Source organism: Styela clava, chromosome 4, assembly GCF_964204865.1.
Source record: "Styela clava chromosome 4, kaStyClav1.hap1.2, whole genome shotgun sequence".
Lineage (NCBI taxonomy): Eukaryota > Metazoa > Chordata > Ascidiacea > Stolidobranchia > Styelidae > Styela > Styela clava.
The window spans coordinates 8,257,417-8,280,954 of record NC_135253.1 but is presented as its reverse complement, the minus strand read 5'-3'; the positions used below and the strand labels follow the sequence as shown (position 1 = coordinate 8,280,954).

General features: G+C 32.3%; 2 protein-coding genes and 1 long non-coding RNA gene across 5 annotated transcripts in view; all 3 read left to right on the top strand.

Moving 5' to 3' along the window:
- Positions 1-23,538, top strand: part of LOC144421892 (uncharacterized) — a 40,660-nt gene that overhangs the window by 565 nt on the left and 16,557 nt on the right. For 2 of the 3 annotated variants that reach the window (XM_078111412.1, XM_078111411.1), the window contains exons 1-3: positions 21,301-21,426; positions 22,203-22,349; positions 22,823-22,931. In XM_078111412.1, the coding sequence (XP_077967538.1) occupies positions 21,327-21,426; positions 22,203-22,349; positions 22,823-22,931 (356 nt within the window). In that variant the 5' untranslated portion in view covers positions 21,301-21,326. Of the gene's footprint in view, positions 1-1,062; positions 1,208-1,677; positions 1,733-21,300; positions 21,427-22,202; positions 22,350-22,822; positions 22,932-23,538 lie in introns of those variants that run through there. The other variant, XM_078111413.1, reaches the window with a different exon arrangement.
- Positions 4,292-7,205, top strand: LOC144421893 (chymotrypsin-like elastase family member 2A). The gene is made up of 8 exons (XM_078111415.1): positions 4,292-5,150; positions 5,315-5,365; positions 5,471-5,591; positions 5,689-5,839; positions 6,057-6,201; positions 6,398-6,582; positions 6,662-6,781; positions 6,891-7,205. The coding sequence occupies exons 1-8, from the start codon at positions 4,955-4,957 to the stop codon at positions 6,930-6,932; spliced, it is 1,011 nt and encodes a 336-aa protein (XP_077967541.1). The 5' UTR covers positions 4,292-4,954; the 3' UTR covers positions 6,933-7,205.
- LOC144421877 (uncharacterized) lies at positions 8,680-11,369 on the top strand. The gene is made up of 4 exons (XR_013475009.1): positions 8,680-8,876; positions 9,693-9,716; positions 10,640-10,786; positions 11,254-11,369. It is a non-coding gene; the product is annotated as an uncharacterized LOC144421877 (long non-coding RNA).

Genomic DNA, 23,538 nt, shown 5'->3' with positions numbered 1-23,538 from the left:
ATAAACTCTCATGCTATTTATGTTACCTTAAAATGTATTTGTTCAACCAAAGTATGTGTCAAGTTTTACCTCTGATATCTGTGCTTAATATAAATATTGCACTGTGCACTATTGGCAACACTGGGCTAAACAGAGCTTATGAGAATTTGCCTTGTGTTTACAATTTTTCAACTTTATTTTAATTATCTGATATACTTCAATTACTATTTGCCTCAAACTGAGACGTCACTTTGGGGGTAGGGCCCAATAATTTAGCAATTTGGCAGTTGATAGTTGCTTGTTGTTCTTTCGCAGCACTTCAAGAGATCTCGTCACTCCGTGACGTCACGGAGTGACATAAGTATGCCATTTTTTGAAAATATTATTTTTCTGTACGCGAAGTACTATAATATTGGGTTTGAACTGCAAATTCTTTCGTTTTGCCCTCTACTTACTATGGAATCTTACCCACAATGAAACTTGAATGACCTGATTGAATGGCAATGGCAACTTTTTTCAAACTATCGATGACCAAAATATTTGACCTAACATGTGCCGGTTTTGAACAATATAAACGAACTTATTGTAGACTGCAATTGAAAAAATATGTAATCTGTTGGAATGGCAGAATAAATATGGCAAAATGCATCGTTTTGCAATATAATTCGACATTTTTGTAAAAGGCGTGAGTGAATTCAAATAATTCACAAACCATATTAAATTAAAATTAAAATTAACATCGACATCTGGATTTTGGTGCCGGGTTCCGGGTCCCAAAAGTAACACCCAGGTTGAATAAAATAGATGATTTGAGGTGGCAAAATCATCCGAATGGAATAAATGACATGACTATCTAATTTGAACAAATTAGATGTTCAATTTTTTGTCGTAAACACAGCAAAATCACCCAATGTGTAAAGGATCGTAAAAAAAGGTAGCAGTGGTAACATACTGGTATTTGTAGAAAGTTCTTGGACTAGTGATATTTTGTACCCCATGCAGGCTGCACAACATACATGACTGACTATAAATATTTTATAAATATGTAAATCCTGGAACAAAATTCATCTCGATCTTTAAAAGGAGTTCTCCATGACCATTATGACGCCAGTCAACACAATGATGCAGTGCATAAATCCGTGGTCAATTTTAAGTTTATTCCAAGTGGAGAGTGACATCGCCATAGAAACCAAAAAGTTTGATCTTGACCTTGGTGCCACAGTTTATGGTAAGTAATTGGTAAACCGATATTGGACATGGACAATGTGTAGCATATATATTAGGTACAAGTTGGTTTTGGATTTATAATTATTTTTATTATTTATTTTATTATTAATGGTATTATGACCCACAAATTCACAATATGACTCAAACAATGATTATCAATCTGGAAAATTGTTTTATCAATATTTTGAAGCTACAAACGATAGGAAATGGATGTCCTACTGTTCCTGCTCAACATATATTTTATCCTAGTGGTCAGCATGCTTCTCTGGTTTATTACTCCAAATAAACTATGGGCATATCTAAAGGAAAAATAGTAAATCTTCCGAACTTATCAAAATATTGTTTACATCATTCAAACTGAAGGGATTTTGTCCACCTTATCTATGTATTAAATTTACATTGAATTTTTAAATTTCGGTTTTAAAATATATTTCTATACTGTTTATTGTATAATAATTTACAAATTTTCAGATGAATGGAAACTGAAAACCTCACTGCTCTTATATTAGCCGGCAAATATTGAAAGGTGATTAAGTGACAAAAATAAAGAAACAAATTCCTATCTATGTAATTCCATTGAGTAAACTACTCTTTAACTGGAAGATTGAATTCCGAATGTAGTTCAATAATGGTGCGCTCAACAGATTCAAGGTTGGGATATCACACACATTTATTTTGCTGCATTAATCCACTTCCCCTTCTTTTTAAGTAAGGCAGTGTTTCGAATATCCACTCAAAGGTCAAAGGGCCATAAGCAATATATCCGGAATACTGTTAGGATATTCCACAAGCTATGAATTGCAAGTTAAGTTCATAGTTCTTTAGATGATTCATGGGTATAATTTTTTTCATAGATAAATATTTGATGTTCAAAATATATGTCCCGTAACCAAATAACTATTTTGCATAACGGATTTAGCTTCTCGATTCAATTATAATTTATAGTATTTGCAACAAAATTTGAAGAATTTGAATAGAGTTTAATTTGGGGCAGGATTAATGAATCTGATTGAAACGATTGTTGATTTTTGGTATAAAATTGATTGTAATTGGCAATAGTAAAAGTAAAAAATCATTACTGACAATAAAACGTAAGATTTATCGATTGACATAAATTTAAATTAATTACTCTCACTACATGTACTTTCTGCAAAATGTATCACTCGTTTGCTTGCATAATTCAATTACTGCTTCGTACCAAATAGTAATTTTGTTGCATTATATTAATTAAATGACATTTAGAATTAAAGTATGTTTTTATAATATAAAAAATGTATATATATATATATATGTATATATATATATATATATATATATAAAATCAGATAAATTTAAATATTATTTGAATACCTGTTCACGAATTTATCAATATATTTTTGTCTTCATTTGTTGCAGATCATTTAAGTCATTTGATGAATATGAAGAATTTAACAGCACTATCTACTTGTATCGACCAGATACTTTTGTTCTTTCTGCTATGTTATTGGCATCAAAAGAATATGAGTGGAACCATGCAATTGTTCTTGAAGGAAAAAATAATGGTGAAGAAAAAGCAAATAATATTTATTATAACAAAATTGTCGATATATTAAATATTCACAAAAATCTTGAACACCAAAGAATATTATTAATCGATCATGCTAATTTTAGATAACAATTATTACACAGTGGCTTTAAAATAAACGATATATACCTATGACAAAAATACATATGATGATTGTTAATTAAAAAGACTACCAAAGAAGTATTATAACTTCTAGTGCCGTATTTGGTTGTTAAATATTAAGAGTTTCGTGATTAAAGACGCTCATCGTTTTTCAAATAATTTGTTACTTGATTATATTTTTTTTAAATATGGAATAAAATATCAGTTTCCAAAATGACTTCATTGATGTCTGGCACATGACATTATGCAGACGTTTTCCAGCAGAGGGCTCTTTCATCTTACGTCAGCCATGCATTTTACAACAAAAATAGATTAATAAAGATTTCAATATGATGCAACCTGAAAAATATGTCAGGCGTATCTTTTTATCGGGTATGCGCTCATAATAGCCATATTTGAAATATAGTTTAATACTAACAATCTGGCAACTCATGCCCTTATCTTTGATGCGTCAGTCCAATTACGGTCTTCAAATGTATATTATCATTATTATAAAATCGTTTCAATCCACACTACAAACTTAAATATGCCATAAAAATTTGTACAAGTGTTATAAGCAACGCGCATATTTTTTCAATAAAAACGCTAATTTTTTATTGGAAATAATTTTTTCGTTTTATATTTTATCCTGTGGCGTCAGAATAACGTAATAATATATGTAAAATTGCACCACGAATACATTCTTTTTCTTCATTTATGTAACCTGGTTTTCCAAACTTCAAGTATTAAGTTTTGGTATTTGAAAATTAAATATTGTCTCAAATGGCGTGTTTTCTTAAATTTATTCAACCATTTATTCTGTTGCACTTATTCCGTTGATTCCAATCTATTCACTCAAAAGAAGACACAACCATAGCTTATTTAAACTTCAATTAGGCTACTTTACACAAAATATGAGCAAATATTCTATCTGAATTTAAAGGACTACGAGTGTTTTATGAATGATGTCCAACGCTCACATGTTTTTTCAACTATACACGCTGTACCTCTATTGAACAGTAGTATGACAATATAATACCCGGAAGGACCGGTCAACCTTGCATAATTATTAAACTAACACCTATGCTTACGGTACAAATAAAGTATTTGTGACATCACGACTTCGCCTTCATATAACGCATTTAAAAAAAGAGTACGAGTTATGTGAGAAAAGTAGTTACATAATTTATTACTTTTGAATATTTTGAGAATTTTTTTCAAAATTATTCGGTATGACTCCAAGTATATTTCCCTCCCAAGTAAAAAATATTGTACGAAACTAATAGTTATAAAGATAAAATTAGTGCACGAAAATACATAGTAAGAAATATATGATTGATCACCAGTTAGGCATTTCACAGGAAGTAATCGATGTTACTAATAGCACATCTACATATTCCCTTGGCACTTTAGGTTCTATTCTTTTTAAATATGCATTAAAATCATTCTCTAACTTTGTACAATTAAAAGGGTTTTTTGATTCGTTAATTTTCTATAACGCGTATAAAATATTTTTAAAATTTTAATGATCCGTCTAGATTTCTAACGTCTGGATTTTAATTTTGACATGCATATGACTGGCTTCGACTCACAGAAATGAAAGAAAAAACTTTCTCGTCAATTAAATTTGAACCTTACGTCAGATACTTGAGATCATTGGGAAACTTGTGCTTTGTCCAATTTTTATTATTATTTAGTATGTCACAATTGAATTACAAATAACATTGCGGGACTTCTTGGTAATGTGTATTTCTTTTCTCAGCGAGACCTAGTTGTTAGATCAAAAATTTACGTTTGACAAAACAAATACCATTTTCGGGATTCAAGAGGGATTCAAATTATTTTACTAGATTTTGAACTAGTTTTTCCACATTGTCCAGTATCTTCAGAATTTTGTTCAAAGAGTCACTATGTAGTTGCGGAAAGTTATTAATAACTTCAAGAGATTTAATATAAATTCAATGACGCAATGGGGATCTTTCTAACTGTTGTATAAAACAGCGAGAAATTAGATCTATTAAGCATAAGAAATTTTATACTGATACAATAGAAAATCAGCTTAACTCAACATTTCAGTGGAGTATACTACTAGAAACTTCAATAATGACTCTATTGGTGCCACATCCAATTTTTACCTCTATGGCGGGGCCAAAAATTGCAGCCGGCGTCCTCATGCTCTTTGGATTTCTAGCGACTGGAAACGCTCATCAACCTCCTGAAGATTTAAACCTCCAAAATCCGACCAATGATTTGATTGTTGCTTTGAATAAATTCACTGAATGTGGGATGAAAAATGAAGGTAATATTTTGTCCAACTTATTGCGCTTCAAACTTAACCAGACTCGGACAGAAGTTCTCCTGGTAGATCATAATCAAGCAAAAACAAAATGAACTTTAAATTAACCACAACGTAAATTTAGTTTCAATTTCAGTTATCCAATAAAAAAGTTTCTCATTCTCTAGATTTTTCATCGGCAAAATTTCGTTCGGGATTCAAAAATGCACGAATTCTAGGTAAGTTTTAGATTCTAAATGTCATACGTCAATTAATTGACTCATTTAAGCTTTTCTTAGTTGCTATAATGGATTGCATGAAAAATAAACTCTATTACATATTAGGTGGAAAAAATGCAGGAAATTGGCCATGGATGATATATTTATTGCAAAACGGTAAACACATATGCGGTGGAACATTAATTAATTCCCAATGGATTGTTACTGCTGCACATTGCATTGCGTTGTAAGTATGAAATATCTTAGAGTTTAAGTTTAATATGTTCTTATTCAAATACACCTACATAATTTGAGTACAGAGCGATAACTGTATTTCTTTTTAGTCCTAATGAACCAGAAAGGTACAAAGTAATCCTCGGAGAACATAGCATTCCTACATATAGTGAAAATCATAGGATGTCTAACATCGATTCCATCAGAAGGCACAAACAATTTAATTTTGTCAACCTCGACCATGATATTGCATTGCTAAAGGTATAACATATTTAAAGTTAATAGTTGTGAGGTGATTTCATTTAGTTGTTAGGCAATGAATGTATTTAATTATAGGAACGTATAGATGTAACTGTATTAAATATTGTATGTGAATACAGACCATCAATAGTTGGACCTGAGTGGAATATATTTGAAAAAAATGTTTAATATATTTTGCGCTTTTCCAAATTTTTCATTATATAAAAACCTTTTTCAGCTAAAGAATCCTGTAATATTCAATAAACACATATCACCAGCATGTTTACCAAACCAAGGATTTCCAACTGATGCGACAAATACTATATCAATGAAATCAGCATTTACTGGGAAAAAATGTGTTGTCTTAGGTTGGGGGGAAACAGGTATGATTTTTGTTGGCTGCAAATATCACAACTTTTCGCAACGACATATATTAGGAATATAACGATTGTATTGAATGGTACATAATAACATAGATAATAATCGATAAGATCGAAATAATAATTAGAGTATTAATACATAATGTAAATTCGTGCGCATTTTTAATATGTTCAATATACTTTCAATTTTATATTTTAGAAAACAACAACGACCAAGAACCAAAAATCAAGGTCCTTCAAGAATTAGAAGTTTCCGTTCTACCTCGAGTATTGTGTACGTCCATAACAGGGTTAGAAAATGGAGAAGTATATCATCACATGGAAGTGAAAGCAAATTCTACAAAATTCTGTGCTGGGGGACATCCTGATGAAGACACATGTAAAGTAAGCAGTGTAACAAAATGGTAGCTTTATAACAATATTTGAGAATTTTTTGAAAATACATGTTTTGATAAACATACAGGGTGACAGTGGCGGTCCTTTACTGTGTCGTGATAATAATGGAAAGTTTAATTTGCATGGTATAACTTCATACGGCCCAACAACATGCGGACAAGTGGGCCTACCGGGAGTATACACCCAGGTAAGTGATATAACTTATTTGCAATCCTAGATATGAACGATGTTGCATTTAACAGATAAGATCGGTGATTTTAATTCTATTTCTTAAAGATTCAATTTTAACATTTCAGGTATCAGGATATCGTGACTGGATTGATTCACACATGAAATGAAAATCTTTCCTTTGAAACAAAGCATGAAGCATTGAATTCAACTACCTTATACTTTTTAATATATTTGTTTGATATTCCATTTTTTTTAATAAATTAATTTATTTAATAATATTCTATTAATACTGACAAAAGTATTTATCACATATTCATTATGACATGTACAACAATAATTTATTTATTCATTTTTTTTTTGTAAATGAATTATAGCATATATATTCTTTGCATATTTTATATTATTTATATTTTAATATTTTATTATAATAAAACACTCAATATGACATAAAATATCACGTACTTATTGTGCTTTGAGGTATGTTGCAAATTTCAAATTAGTTGTATTTATATATATATTATAACCGAGAAATAAAATCTATTCTGGATATAGTAATATTTATACACTAATGATTTTGGGCTTCATGGCCTTTGGACCTTATGGCCTTTTTACTTCATTTCAACCCCTGGGAACACTATTTATGGAGATATGGATACACTTGATTCCATAACGCCCTCCCCGCCTCCGCCACCATTGTCAGCCAATCTTTCTAACCAACTTAGTTCTCAGTCAATGACTGATCATACCAGTACAGATACTCAACCCCCGTGTCCATATATATGAGCATTGCTCCTTTGTTTTTATCCATTTAGTGTATTGACTTCACAAGTTTCAACAAGGTTGAAATTTTTACTAAGCTAATTTGGCGACAATCGACTGCATCATCATATTAATGTGACGATAGGGAGTCCTTTAAACAAAAGTAAAAGTTTAATAAACTTTATTAAACGCCTGGGATATTTAATAAAATTATATTATGGGATAAATTTTTCATACAATATTATCAAAATTTTACACAAATTGATAGATTCGAAAACCAAACTTCCAAGCATCCGAAAAAAAAACGAAATCTATATCTTTATGAAAATTATTGTAATATTTCAAATACAATGTTATGAATTTCGCATCCATATATCCTCAATCAATTTAAATAATCAAATGATTAAAAAGTTGATCCATAAGAAGAGTAATTCTTTGTTTTTTGTCGGGCCTCCAATGTAACTAGAGTTAAGTAAAAATATGCAATTTAGTAATGTTTGAATATATGCATCGTTTGGAAATTATAATTTATCATTTACTCTAGCAACGCTTCTTTTTCAAAGCTGATATGCACCATAATGTACGTGATCCCAGAATAGTGTGAAATAATACATATATATGACACACAATTGAGTCATAGGGAATCATACCACGTAACCTAATCCATAAAAACAAAATGTGACCAAGATAGAATGACATAGGCTTCAACGCTTTATAATACGTCTGTGGTGCGCTCGTTCGCCATATTTTAATTAAATCTCGTAAATGTAAAGTTTTAGGAGATTCCTACAATTATTGTAATAACTTGTGAAGTCATAAACTCTACAGTCATAGTATTCATTACAAGTACTGAGATGTTGCCCTTTGTAAATCAGTTATTATTAAATATAAAATTACACAGCGATTTCAGTGTCTATGGCGACTAATTGAACGAGTAACACTGCTTTCACAAGCTTAAATTACGTTAAAATGATCACCATAGAAACGTATCCAAAGTCAAACGCGTGGCAACATATCCGGAACTTGTTTCATAAATACAGATTAAAGATTAGGCCATTAATAAATACCCATAAATTCAATATTGTAAAACCCAGAAAAGTTTCATTCTTCCTATCGTAAGCTGCAGAATGTGCAAAGGCTATAGGCAACAACGGAACTTAATGGGATCTGAGAGGTTGAAATATAATGTCAAATTAATGTACTTTGAAGTTATATTTATTGGTGATTTAGCGAGTAAATTTATTTCGAACCTTTACAGTTTTAAAATGATATACGTGTGATATCTCATAAACTATGCCATTATGCTTCACTGGAAATCGCTTTGTTCGTCTTGTTATTGCAAGGATGTTCAGGCAGGGGCGTGCCGAACTCTCCTGCTGCCCGGGGCGAGTTTCGGATAATGCTGCCCCATATATCTAACTTAAAAAATATTTCGTGGAATGAACAAATTATAGATGTTGTTATGCATGAGAATAAATGAAAACGTTTGTTTTAATAAATAAATCATCAACCTAAGCAACAAACTCATATTTACAAGATCGAACACATTTATTAGCAAAAACATGACCAATCGCTACTTCGCTATAAATGTCTGAACAACAAGTTCTTTCACTTCGTTAGTCAGGAATTCCTTTTCGATGCTGATCAAAGATAAACATAACAGGCCCTGATTTGACATCGAAGACATTAAATATGTTTTTATCTGTTTCAACTTTGAGAAAGATCGTTCGCAACTAGCAATTGAATAGCCAATTATGAATAATAAAGAATATGCAACGCACAATGTATGAAAAACATTCCAGTCGAGCCCAATAAACGAAGCAATAAAATCTTCAACATTTTTTGGAAAATATCTGTTTCCATGTCGAAAAAGCGTCGCATCAGTAGACATTTTAGCAGCCACACAGACAGATTTTCTCGCATGATTGTAAACATTACCTTTTCACCTTTTTGCGTGATATTTGTCAGTTTTTGCTTATGATCGGAAATTTCAGTGTGGATCCAATAATTCAATGATTATTCTGTCTACTTATAGTGTAATTGCTGCTAATCAAAAATTGGACTGGAAATAGCTGTGAAAAACCAGGCTAGGTTCTACTGCCCCCTATAACGTGCTGCCCGGGGCGACTGCCCCCTTGGCCCCCCTCTAGGCACGCCACTGTGTTCAGGTCAAACTGTTTAAATGAAAATAGGTAAGTAAGTACCGGTAGTCTTTTTGGCCAAAATCCCATTGCGTGTAATTTAACCGTGTTTGTTGAACGATTGTTTAGAAACAGAGGAAACTTATAAAGTTCGACTCCGCCTGAATACTTGACAGTATTGGCTTTTAAATTGCTTTTGGTCTCTGTGCCAACCGCTATACTGACATCGCCATACATAATTCTTTGTACAACATTCAATGATCACATGCAACATTGAGTGCTATTTTCACTCTTATTCGCGAACTGAAGATGTTCTAAAAATTGTACGAAGACCTTGATTTTTGAACTTGTGTCCCGTTTGAGTGAAGTTATGCAAAAACTTGTATCAAGTTACGTCTGACAACAAGTATCAGTTATTTTTATTTTGCAATATGCCCGTTACGTACGAACTGGATATTTTCGTTTTTACGACAGGCGGGTCGAACCTGCATGTTTACGTACTGTCATTATCACCAATATATGCATTCCGTGTAACCGAAGCACAAAACGCTAAACGCGCAACTTGGTAAACCTTATCTGACGCCGCGGTATAATATATATACGACGGAGTAAGTAGGCTACAAAACACTACGAGGTATGCATCTTCCACTGAAGCACCCAGATTAAATAAATAGATGATTTGAGGCGGCAAAATCATCCGACTGGAGTAAATGACATGACTATCTAATTTGAACAAATTCGATTTTCAATTTTTTGTCGTAAACACAGCAAAATCATCCAATGTGTAAAGGATCGTAAAAAAGGTAGCAGTGGTAACATACTTTTATTCGTAGAAAGTTCTTGGACTAGTGATATTTTGTACTCCATGCAGGCTGCACACCATACATGACTGACTATAAATATTTCATAAATATGTAAATCCTAGAACTAGTTTTTTATGTGGAAAATTCATCCCGATCTTGGTATTTTTCAAGGAGTTCTCTATAACTATTATGACGACAGTCAACACAATGATGCAATGTATAAATCAGTGATCAATTTTCCTAGTTTATTCCAAGTGGAAAGTGACATCGTCATAGAAACCAAAAAGTTTGGTCTTGACCTTGGTGCCACAGTTCATGGTAAGTAATTAGCAAACTGACATTGGACAATGTGTAGCATATTAGGTACAAGTTGCTTTTGGATTTATAATTATTTTTATTATTTATTTATTTTATTATTGATGGTAGTATGACCCACAAGTTCACATAATGACTCAAACAATGATTATCAATCTGGAAATTTGTTTTATTAATATTTTGAAGCTACAAACGATAAGAAATGGATGCCCTACTGTTCCTGCTCAACATATATTTTATCCTAGTGGTCAGCATTCCTATCTGGTTAATTAGTCTAAATAAACTATAGGCATATCTAAATGAAAAAGGGTAAATCTTCAAAACTTATCAAAATGTTGTTTACATCATTCAAACTGAAGGGATTTTGTCCACCTTATCTATGTATTAAATTTACACTGGGTTTTTAATTTTGGATTCAAAAATGTATTTCTATATTGTTGTTTATTGTATAATTATTTACAAATTTTCAGATGAATTGAAAACTGAAAACAGACTGCTCTTATTGTAGTCGGCAAAAATTGAAATGTGATGAAGTGGCAAAAATAAAGAAACAAATTCCTATCTATGTAGTTTTAGGGTAAGTAAACTACTCTTTAACTGGAAGATTGAATTAAAAATGTGGTTCAATAATGGTGCTTGCAGCAGATACAAGGTCTAAATATTTCACACATTTATTTTGCTACATTATTTCCACTACATTATTTTTCTGAAGTACCGTAGTGTTTCGAATATTCGCCCAAAGGTGGGTGGGTCGTAAGCAATATATTCGGGATACTATCAGGATACCGCACAAGCTATGAATTGCCGGTCAATTTCATAGTTCTTCAGATGATTAGTGGGTTTTTGAAAACATTCACATTTGAAGTATAATTTCCATATAGATAAATATTTGATGTTTAAAATATATATGTCCTGTAACCAAACAACTATTTTGCATGACAGATTTAGCTTTTTAATACAAACCTATATAAATCAGAGTATTTGCAATGAAATTTAAAAAATTGGGATAGAATTTCATTTGGAGCAAATTTAATCAATATGATTTTTTCGTATAAAATATATTGTAATTGGCAATAGTAAAAGTAAAAAATCATAACTGACAATAAAACGTAAGATTAATCGATGATATAACTTTAAACTAATTACTCTCACCCCGTTTACTTTCTGCGAAATGTATCACTTGTTTGCTTGCATAATTCAATTACTGTTTCGTACCAATTAGTAATTTTGTTATATTTTATCAAATGACAAATAAATAATTAAAGTATGCTTTTCTCATATAAAATCTGTATATATATCAAATCAGATAAATTTACATATTATTCGAATACCTGTTCATGAATTTATTATTATATTTTTGTCTTTATTTATTACAGATCATTCAAGTCCTGTGATGAATATGAAGAATTTGGCAGCCTTATTTACTTGTATCCACCAGATACTTTAGTTTTTTCTGCTGTGTTATTGGAGTTGAAGCATGGAATTGTTCTTGAAGAAAAAAATTATGGTGAAGAGAAATCAAATGAGTTATATTAACAAAAATATCGATATATTCAATATACACAAAAATCTTGAAAACCAAAAAATATTATTAATCGGCTATGCTACTTTTAGGTATCATTTATTACATTGTGACTTTAAAATAAACAATATATAACTATGACAAAAACTACATATTATGATGATTGTTGATAAAAAAGACTACAAGAGAAGAAGACTCGTTAATTAAAAAAAATTCTTTTTTAGGATTTATTAGGATAACTTCTAGTGCCGTATTTGATTGTTAAATATTAAGAGTTTCGTGATTGAAGACGCTCATCGTTTTACAAATAATTTGTTACTTGATTAATGTATTTGAAATGTTGAATATAATATCAGTTTCCAGAATGACCTCATTGATGTCTGGCACATGACGTTATGCAGACGTTTTCCAACAGAGGGCACTTTCATTTTACGTCAGCCAATCATTTTAAAACTAAAATAGATCAGAGATTTCAATCTGGTACACCCTTATAAATTGATAGATATTAATTTCAGCAACTCCAACCTCTATCTAGTCTAGGCGTACCTTTTTATCGGGTATGCGGTCATAATGGGCTTATTTGGAATGTATTTTGATTACTCACAATCTGGCAAATCATACGTTCATCTTTGCTGCGGCAGTCCAATTATGGCCTCCCAAAGTCTTTTATTGTTATTATAAACATTCGTTTCAATCCATACTACCAACTTGTAAATGCCATCAAAATTTGTATACGTGTTATTAGCAATGCGAAGGTTCTTTCAATGTAAAACTCGTGATTGATTAGGAAATCAATGGCAAATTGGAAACGATAAATTTTCATTATAAATCATTTTTTCTTTCTATATTTTATCCTGTGATGTCAGAATAATGTAAAAATTTATGTAAAATTGTTAGCTTATGTTGCACCACGAATACACGCATACTGTCGAATACTGGACGCAGTTACCGATGTCGGTTAAATTTTCATATACGAAATCTAAATATTGTCTCAAATGGCGTGTGTTCTAAAACATATTCAACCTTGCATAATTATTAAAGCCAACACCTATGCTGTTGGTATAAAGCAGAGGTGGCCTACCTGTTTTCGACCGCGATCGACTGAAATCTTCAAAATAGCTCGCGATCGAATGGTCGGTAATGGGGTCATACACAAAAAAACGAATGAGTACTGAATATGCAGATAACTGTACACACGCATACGCATACAAAAACATTGAATGTTGTAAACTGCTTGTCTGAGAAAGTCTGACTCTGGTCGGACGAAACGTTACAGAAATATATTTGTGTCAGTGTGCAGCTGGACTCTTTAATTGGATAGAGTAATCTGCTAATAAGCTCGACTTTGTGGCGCATTCTCAATGAACTCGAAACAAAATTTGTATTTTTTATGTTCCATTTAGTTGTGCCCGGAGTAAATGTTTCATCATTTATTTAGGATTCATTCAAATCATACATATCAGATACTATGGGAGCTTTGATTAATTATACTGGTTATTAGGATCGGTGGCGACTGGAATACGTAAATCTTCAAAAAAAAAAAAATTAAATTCTCAAAAGAACAAAATTTGCTACACAAAGAATGACCATGTGGCTTTTTTACGCATAGCAGGTTTTGTACACTGTACAGCACTTCTTACCGTGTTTCCCTCGAAATTTAGACAGAATTTAGATTTATTTTCTTTTGAAGAATAACACTTTGTTTTTTTTTGGAAGAGGTCTTTTGTGTTCATTTATCATAAAATTACAAAATTACATTGTAGAAAATCACGAAATGGGTCGCTATAAGCTGTGATAATAAATAGTGGGTCCCAACTGTAAAAAGTTTGGGAACCACTGCTATAGGTATTGTAGTGATCGTTTGTAAGTCAACCCACGCTATATTCGGCACTTCATTTTTAAACCTTGGCAACGGCAAAACTTGCATTTGTTTCGTAATAATTTGTTCTATCGGACTTGCCCAGACTCAAATACTGTATATGTATATCGTATTGTGCGCACGTACAGTATTGTATTCTTCCTGTATTAAAACACACAACAGGTTGGTTCAAGGCATTTTTGGGGGGTATGTTATTAAATTCACTCAACATCAGACGCGATCGACTGCTCGAGGTGTGGCGATCGACGTGTTGGCCACCCCTGGTTTAAACTATAAAGTATTCGTGACATCGTGTTTATGGGCTGCGCATTCATATAAAGCATTTTGAAAGAAAAAGTACGTGCGATGTGAGAAAAATTAGTTATGCCATATAATTTTGTACTTTTGAACATTTCGAGATTTTTTCCCAAAATATTTCAATATGACTCCGAGTATATTTGTCTCCCAAGTATAAAATATTGTATGAAACTAGTACTTTTAAGGATAAAATTAGTGCTTGAAGACAGTCAGAAATATATGGGTAATCACGAGTTACGCTATTTGCTATAAAGAGGCTTTGATATTACGTATAAAATATTTTTAAAATTTTAATGATCCAGCCAGATTTTAAACTGTAGAATTTCGATATGTGTGACTTCAACTTACAGAAATTGAAAAAAATTTTCTCGTCAATGAAAATTGAACCTGACGTCAGATACTTGAGATCATTAGGGAAACGTGTGCTTTGGCCAATGTATTTTTTTATTCAGTATGTCACAATTGAATTACAACCAGAATTGCAGGACTTATTGTAAATAACAAAACTGAATGAGTGTGCTTTTTTTTCTCAGCGAGACCTCGTTGGTAGATCAAAAATATACGCTTGATGGAACAAATAGAATTTTTTGGGTTTCAAGGGGGATTCGAAATATTTTACTAGATTTTACACTAGTTTTCCATATTGTACAGTATCTTTAGAATTTTGTCCAAAGAGTCACCATGTAGTTGCGGAAAGGTATTAATAACTTCAAAGGATTTGAAATAAATTCAATGACGCAATGGGGATCTTTCTAACTGTAGTATAAACAGCGAGAAATTAGATACATCAAGCATAAAAATGTTTAACAGATACAATAGAAAATCAGCCTAACTCAACGTTTCAGTGAGGTAAACTATAAGAATCTTTATAATGACTCCATCGGTGCTACCTCCCATTTTTACCTCTATAGCGGGGACAACAATTGCAGCCGCCGTCCTCATGCTTTTTGGATTTCTAATGATTGGAAACGTTTATCAGCCTCCCGAAGATATAAACTACCAAAATCTGACTGATGATTTGACCGTTTCTTTGAATAAATTCACTGAATGTGGGGTGAAAAATATAGGTAATATTTTGTCCAATTTATCGCGCTTCAAACGTATCCAACCTCGGATAGAAATTGTCTTTGTAGATCATAATCAAGCAAAAATAAAATAAACATTAAATTTCCCATAACGTAATTTAATTTCAAATTCAGTTTTCCAGTAAAAAAGATTCTCATTTTTTAGATTTTTCATTGGTAAAATTTCGTTCGGGACTCAAAAATGCACGAATTCTAGGTAAGTTTTAGGTTCTAAATGTCATTCGTCAATAATTTGAATTATTTAAGCTTCGCCTAATTGCTATAAAATATATAAATGATTGCATGAAAAATAAACTCTATTATATATTAGGTGGAAAAAAATGCAGGAAATTGGCCATGGATGTTACATTTATTGCAAAACAGTGAACCCAGATGCGGTGGAACATTAATTAATTCCCAATAGATTGTTACTGCTGCACATTGCATTTCGTTGTATAAATATCACTGTTTTTGCAATTACTTAATTGAAAATATGAAGATGTTATTAAATCGACGTCTATGATGGTAGATCATAACATAAATATTCATCGATGAAATGGATAGAATAACTATAGAGTATTACTACATAAAATAAACTCGGAATTTTCAATAGGTTCAAGATTTTTTCAATTTTGAATCTCAGAAAAAATACGATCAAGAATCAACGTCCTTCAAGAATCAGAAGTTTTCGTTCTACCTCGAGTATTGTGTACGTCAATAACTGGGGAGAAAATGCAAGAAAATAGGATTACATGGAAGTGAACACAAATTTTACAAAATTCTGTGCCGAAGAACATTCCGGTGAAGACACATGCAGTGATGAGCTGGAAAAATCGTAACAACCGGAACACAATTAATTCGCAAAAATGTAATATACCGTATTTCCCGGCGAATAAGTCGCTTTTCTAGACCCAAATTTTTGGCCTGATTTTTGGGTTGTCGTCTTATTAGGCAAGTATGATAATTTTTCATTTTTTGTGTGTCGTTTATTATTCAATTCGGACCATAAAACAACTTAGGTGATAGCATCCTCCACGTCATCATCTGGGGCACCATTCGCTAAACTTCGTAAAAAGCCGCGTTTACGAGCACGTAACCTTGTTTCCTAAAAACGCAGTTACGAAATCTGGTTAAGTGCGATTCACGAAACATCTCGTAAATACTTTACGCACGGTCACGCAAGTTTTCTCGAAATCTTACGCACGGTCGTCGTTGAACAAAAGCCACTGTATGATCACTCAATCGTATCACTAACTGCCGCTGGCCGCCCGGCGCGGATAATCCTATTTTGCAATGATCTCTGTTTTACTTTTTGCAGCCTGTGATTTAAAGTTTGGGGAATATAGCAGTAATCTATGGATGAATGAAATAAATTCTGAGATACATATTGTGAACTACTTCTGTAATGCTAATGCTGTGATTATCATATTTGAAGTTGCATTTGTGTGTGTGCATCACGAGTGAAGGGCTATTACCTGTCCTATACACATGGGATTGCAATTTTTGAAAATCGCCAATTGTTTTTGTCAGCGTGATGTCTTGTTTGAGACGTAAACATGCTTCATTTCAGCATTTATTCTCCACGTCTCATCTCGTCTCGTCTTATTTGCCGGGTAAACTTATTCGCCGGGAAATACGGTATTTACAACACGACGCGGACGTTTACAGAATGTTTTGACTGTCTTAAGATAGAGTCGAAAAACTGCAATAAAATATGAAGAAATTTTCTGAAATATGTTCGTGTAGAATTATTACAAGGACATTTATAGCAATTCAATACAAATGTTATTTTAGAAAGGTACCATATAGCATTGGTTCTTAAAGTGCTCCGTACGGAGCCCCGGGGCTCCGCAAGAGAAACCCAGGGGCTGCGCGAGCTATTCGATTACTTTTCAGAATACTGACTTGGCTAATTTAAAAATGTTCCTAGAAGCAAAAACTGCTTTGATAAAATTTTACAACAATATAGCCTCGAAATATGGCAAAGTGGTGGACTTAAAAAATGACATTATTTATAAGCAGGAGCGCAGCCAGGATTCTTAAGAGGAAGGAGGTTCAAATTTGGAATCGGAAATTTACGCGCAACATTCTTGGCAATTCAAAAAAAAAACGGATAACGAGATTTCTGTTACGTAAAATATTTAATTCATGACCGACGCGAGCATCTAAAGTGTCCTGTCGTAATAATTTAATTGTGCTCATCGTTACTAAAGTTCGATTCGAGATTACTATTAGGATTACTAAAATGAAAGAATACTATTCTAAAATAACATAAACTGCGTGATAAACTGCCAGCTATAAATGAATTGGAGTCGTATTTTTGCGATCTTGGGATTTGTTAAACTTGATTGGTTCTTTCGCACTCGAGATTATTTTTAAGCAAGATATCGACGTTTGAAAAATCACAAGGTCTTGGCAAAATACGAACGATTGAAATTTATTTTAGTGCATGCGGCTCCGTCGGTAGTTTCAGAGTGGAAAAATGGTACATCGCGCCAATGACATTAAACATTGACATTGTTTAATGTCATTGATCGCGCGCATAATTAATTGACTGTGTTTCAATTTCGCAGTTACCGCGATGAATAACTGAAGAAAACCTAACATAACACCAAATTTTGTGATTTACAATGTCTATAAAAGCGTTTTTATTCTGATTTGAGTCTGCTGAAACAAAACTTATAGTGTTATCTCCCATTTTAAGTTTTAGTTCTAATATTTTAGAATGCCGCTTTTTAATCAAGAAATTTGATTGCGGAGATACCTCTTTATTAACTATTATTTTTAGCATTTCGTCGCCGATGATTATAATAAGATAACATTTTTTTCACATTGAACTCATAATTCCCCACGAGAACGAAAAAGCAATTATCGTCGTCGGGGAGAATAAACACTGGCGTGAAGATGTTTGAGGCTTAAAAACACGCCATGCTGACGAAAACAATCGGCGGTTGTAACAAAATGCAATCGCGCACGATATTAGCGGTCTTTTAAGTCTTCCAAAAATGTGAAGAGGGGAAAAGATTCGACCCCTAATTTATTAATATGTTTGTCAAGTGTCAAATTTACAGCTTTAGTATATACAATTTATCTTTGAAATTTAGATTTATTTATGACTTGTATTAACCCTATTAAAAGGGTTCAGTATTTAAATTGAGTAAAGTACGTTTAACTTACTCAGGAATATTAATCGGAAAGTAACAATTTTAACATTCATTTTGGAGCTCCGTAAATAATAGTCAACCTTTTCAAGGGCTCCGCAACGCCAAAAGTTTGAGAACCCCTGCCATATGGGATGAATTTCCATGGGGTCAAAGGTCGGGGATATATCTATTACACGTTACTTCTGTACTAATTATTTGCGTGATGTTATGTAAAAAGAATTAGGAATTATATTGTAACAAAACATAAATTAATAACTATTTAACCAGAGAAACTAGACTTTTTGTACCATAGTTTTATTTTAACAACCGGAACGCAAATGCAATAAAATGTCCAACAACCGGAACGCCGTTCCGGTGCGTTCCGGCTACAGCTCACGACTGGACACATGTAAAGTAAGCAGTGTAACATAATGGTAGCTTTATAACAAAATTTGAGACGTTCTAATTTAAAAAAATTATGTTTTGATAATCATACAGGGTGACAGTGGCGGTCCTTTACTGTGTCGTGATAATAACGGAAAGTTTAATTTGCATGGTATAACTTCATACGGACCAACACCATGCGTACCGGGAATATACACCCAGGTAAATGATATAACCTATCTGTAATTGAGTATAAGCATGATGTTGCATCTAACGGATACGACCGCGGATTTTAAATAAATTTTTATTAATGATTCAATTTTAATATTTCAGGTATCAGGATATCGTGACTGGATTGATTCAAACATGAAATAAAAAGATTTTCCTTTGAAACAAAGCATGGAGCATTGAAGCACTATTTAATATTATTTTTTGCATATTCTATTTATTTAACAAATTAATTTATTTATTCATTTATTTGTAAGTGAAATATTGCATATATTCTTTGCATTTTTTATATTATCTATAATATATTATTTTATTATAATAAAACACTCAATATGACAAAAAATATCACGTACTTTTTTGCTTTAAGATATGATACAAATTTTAATTACCGGTATTTTTATGTAAATATATTATATATCCGAGAAACAAAATATATTCTGCATATAGTAATTTTTTATACACTAATGATTTTGGGCCCTATGGACTGGTGGCTGGATAAGTTAAATTATTATTTAAAAAATTTTATTACTTAAATACGGATGAAGCCGCTGGGGAGTTATCAATTTTTTCCCCAAATGGTATGGCCCCGTTATTTCACCCATAATTTGTTACTTCATTTTAACTCTTGGGAACATTATTCATGAAATTTGGGTACACATGATTCCGATATGACTCTCCGCTCTGCGCAATTGTCCGCCGATATTTCCAACAAACTTGGTGCTCAGTCAATTACTGATCATACCGTACAGATTCTCAACTTCTGTGTCCATATATACGAGCAATGCTCTTTGGTTTTTACCCATTTTATGTATTGAATTCACAAGATTCAACAATGTTGAAATATTTACTAAGCGAATTCGGCGACACTTGACTGCATCATCATACTACTGTGACGATAGTGAGTCCTTTACACAAAAGTGAAACTTTGATCAAATTAATTAGGAAACATGTGAGATATTTGATAAAATTATATTGTGGGATACATTATTATACAATACTATCAAAATTTTACACAAACTAATGGATTCAAAAACCAAACTTCCAAGCTAAAGAAATCTTGAAGCTAGTGAAAGTTATTATAATATTCCAAATATAATGTTGCAAATTTTACATCCATATATTCTCAATCAATTTAATTAATCATAAGAGTAAAAAGCTGATCAATAAGCAGAGTATTCCTTTCTTTATTTTGTCGGGCCGCCAATGTCACTAGAGTTAAGTAAAAATATGCAATTTAGTAATCTTTGAATATATATATATATATGCATCGTTTGGAAATTAGAACTCACCATTTACTCTAGTAACGCTTCTTTTTTCGGAGCTGATATGCACCATCATGTACGTACGTGATCCTAGAATAGAGTGAAATATTACATATATATATATGACACACAATTGACTCATAGGCAATCATACCACGTAATCTAATTCAAAAAACAAAAGTGACCAAAATAGAATGACATCAACACTTTATAATACGTTTGCAGTTACAAATTTGGATTAAATCTCGTGAATATGGAGTTTTGGAAGACTATCACAATTACTGTACTTACGAACTTACGAACTCTACAGTCATAATATTTATTCCAAGTAATGAGATTTTGCCCTTTGTTAATCAGTCATTATTAAATACAAAATTACACAGTGATTTCAGTGTCTATGGTGACTAATTGGCCGAGTGCTACTGCTTTCATAAGCTTAAATTAACGTTATAAGTGATTCCCATAGATACGTATTCAGAGTCAAACGCGTCGCGATACATCCGAAACTTGTTTCATAAATACAGATTGAAAATTGGGCCTTTAATAAATACTCACGTCCTTTCACATAAATGCGATCTGTAGAACACAGAGCAAAGTTTCTTTCTTTTATCGTAGGATGCAGAATGTGGAAAGCTATAAGCAATGCCGGAACCTAATCAGCGTGGTTGAAATGAGGTGTTAAAAAAGTACTTTAAACTTATATGTATTGATGATTTAGCGAGTAAATTTATTTCTAATCTTTACAGTGTTAAAATGATATAAGTATGATATCTCATAAACTATTCAATTTTGCTCCACTGGAAATTACCTTGTTCATATTGTTATTGCAAGGATGCACAGGTCAAATTGTTCGAATGAAAATTGGTGAGTAGTCTTTTTGGTCCAAATCTCATTGATTTCTTACTTTGTGCCAAACGCTATACTGACATCGCCATACCTAATTATTTGCCCACCAATGGTTGCCAGTAACATTCTATCAGTGCTATTTTCACTCTCTTTCGCGAACTGAAGATATTCCAAACGAAATTGCACAAAGGCCTTGATTTTTTTTATCTGTCTCCCGTTTGAGTGAATTTATGCGAAAACTTGTATCAAGTTCGTCCAAGCGCTGTGCCTGTACCTTACAACGAGTATCAGTTATTCTTATTTTGCAATATGCCATTCACGTACAAACAGTATATTTCCCTATTACGACAGGCGGTTCGAATCTGCATATTTACATATTGTCATTATCACCAATATATGCATTTCGTGTAACCGAAGCACAAAACGCAAAACGCGAAAATTTTCATGCACTCCTGGTATACCTTATTTGACGCCGTGGTGCATATACGGATGAGTAAGTACAAAACATTACGAAATTGTATATCTTTCATTGAAGCACTCAGATTTATTACAATAGATGATTTAGGACGGAATAATTTATACAAATTACATGTTCCAGTCATTGTTGTAAACGTGTAAATCATCCAATGTTTTAAAGATCGTAGAAAGAAGGTAGCAGTGGTGACAGACTGGTATTTGTATAAAGTTATGAGACTGGTAATGTTTTGTACCCATGAAGGCTGCACGCCGTACATTACTGACTATAAAAACTATTTTTTATGCGACAAATTCACCTCGATCTTGGTGTTTTTAAGGAATTCTTCATGACCATTATGTCGACAGTCAACATATTGATGCAGTGTATAAATCGGTTGTCAATTTTCCAAGTTTATTCAAAGTGGAGAGTGACATTCTCATAGAAACCAAAAAATTTGATCTTGACCTTGGTGCCACAGTTTATGGTAAGTCATCACCAAACCAGCACTGTACAATGTGTAGCATATATTAGCCACAAGTTGGTTTTGGATTTATTATTATTTTTATTATTATGTATTTGAAAATTATCAAGGATTTTATTATCAAGAATTCCCATAATGCCTCAAATAATAATTATCAATCTGAAAATTTGTTTTAATAATGTTTTGAAGCTATGGAACAATAGGAAATGGATGCCCTACTGTTCCTGCTAGAAATATCTTTTATCCTGTTGGTCAGCATGCTCCTTCTAGTGGCCTATTATTAAAAATAAACTATTTGTATATCATATCATTAAATCTTCAGAACTTATTAAAATAGTGTTTACATCATTCAAACTGAAGGGATTTTGTCCACCTTATATTTGTAATAAATTTACATTGAATTTTCAAATTTCGGTTTCAAAATATATTTCTATACTGTTGTTTATTGTATACCGTAATTATTTACAAATTTCCAGACGAATTGAGAACTGAAAACTTCACTGCTCTTATTGTAGTCGGCAAAAAATTAAAATGTGATGAGGTGGCAAAAATAAAGAAACAAATTCCTATCTATGTTGTTTCAGGGTAAGTAAACTACTCCTTAATTAAAAATGTGGTTCAATAATGGTGCTTGCGGCGGATACAGGATGTAAATATTTCACACATTTATTTTGCTACATTATTTCCACTTCCTCATATTTTTTAAGGATGGCAGTATTTCGAATATCCACTCAAATGTGGGCCATAAAAGCAATATATTTGGGATACTATCAGGATATCCCACAAGCTATGAATTGTCAGTTTATTTCATAATTGTTTAGATCAGGGGTTCCCGAACCGCGGCCCGCGTAACAATTTAAAATGGCCCGCCGAACTCAAGTAAAATAATTTAACAATTTATGTTTTTACCTTTTCACATTCTAGATACCGCCAATTGTTACATCATTACCACAGTTTAAGATCTTGTATATCCGTTATAATTCAATTATACCGGTACCTTATAGATACGTGCCGGTATTAGGATTGCATACGGCAGTATTTTAGTTATCAGCCCTATATGAAAACTTGAAGATGTCAAAAAACAAAAAGTAGACACTGAAAACAGACGTTTTTTAGATAAATGGCAGCGTTTTCATTTCTTTATTGAAAATAATCAAACTTCAGTGATTTGTCTTCCTTGCCAACAAGTTAT

Bases quoted from the DNA above. Each gene is read 5' to 3' on its own strand.
- LOC144421893 (XM_078111415.1), top strand. From the start codon at position 4,955: ATGACTCTATTGGTGCCACATCCAATTTTTACCTCTATGGCGGGGCCA. The intron at 5,151-5,314 runs GTAATATTTTGT...CTCATTCTCTAG, and splicing joins ATGTGGGATGAAAAATGAAG to ATTTTTCATCGGCAAAATTT. The intron at 6,782-6,890 runs GTAAGTGATATA...TTAACATTTCAG, and splicing joins TACCGGGAGTATACACCCAG to GTATCAGGATATCGTGACTG.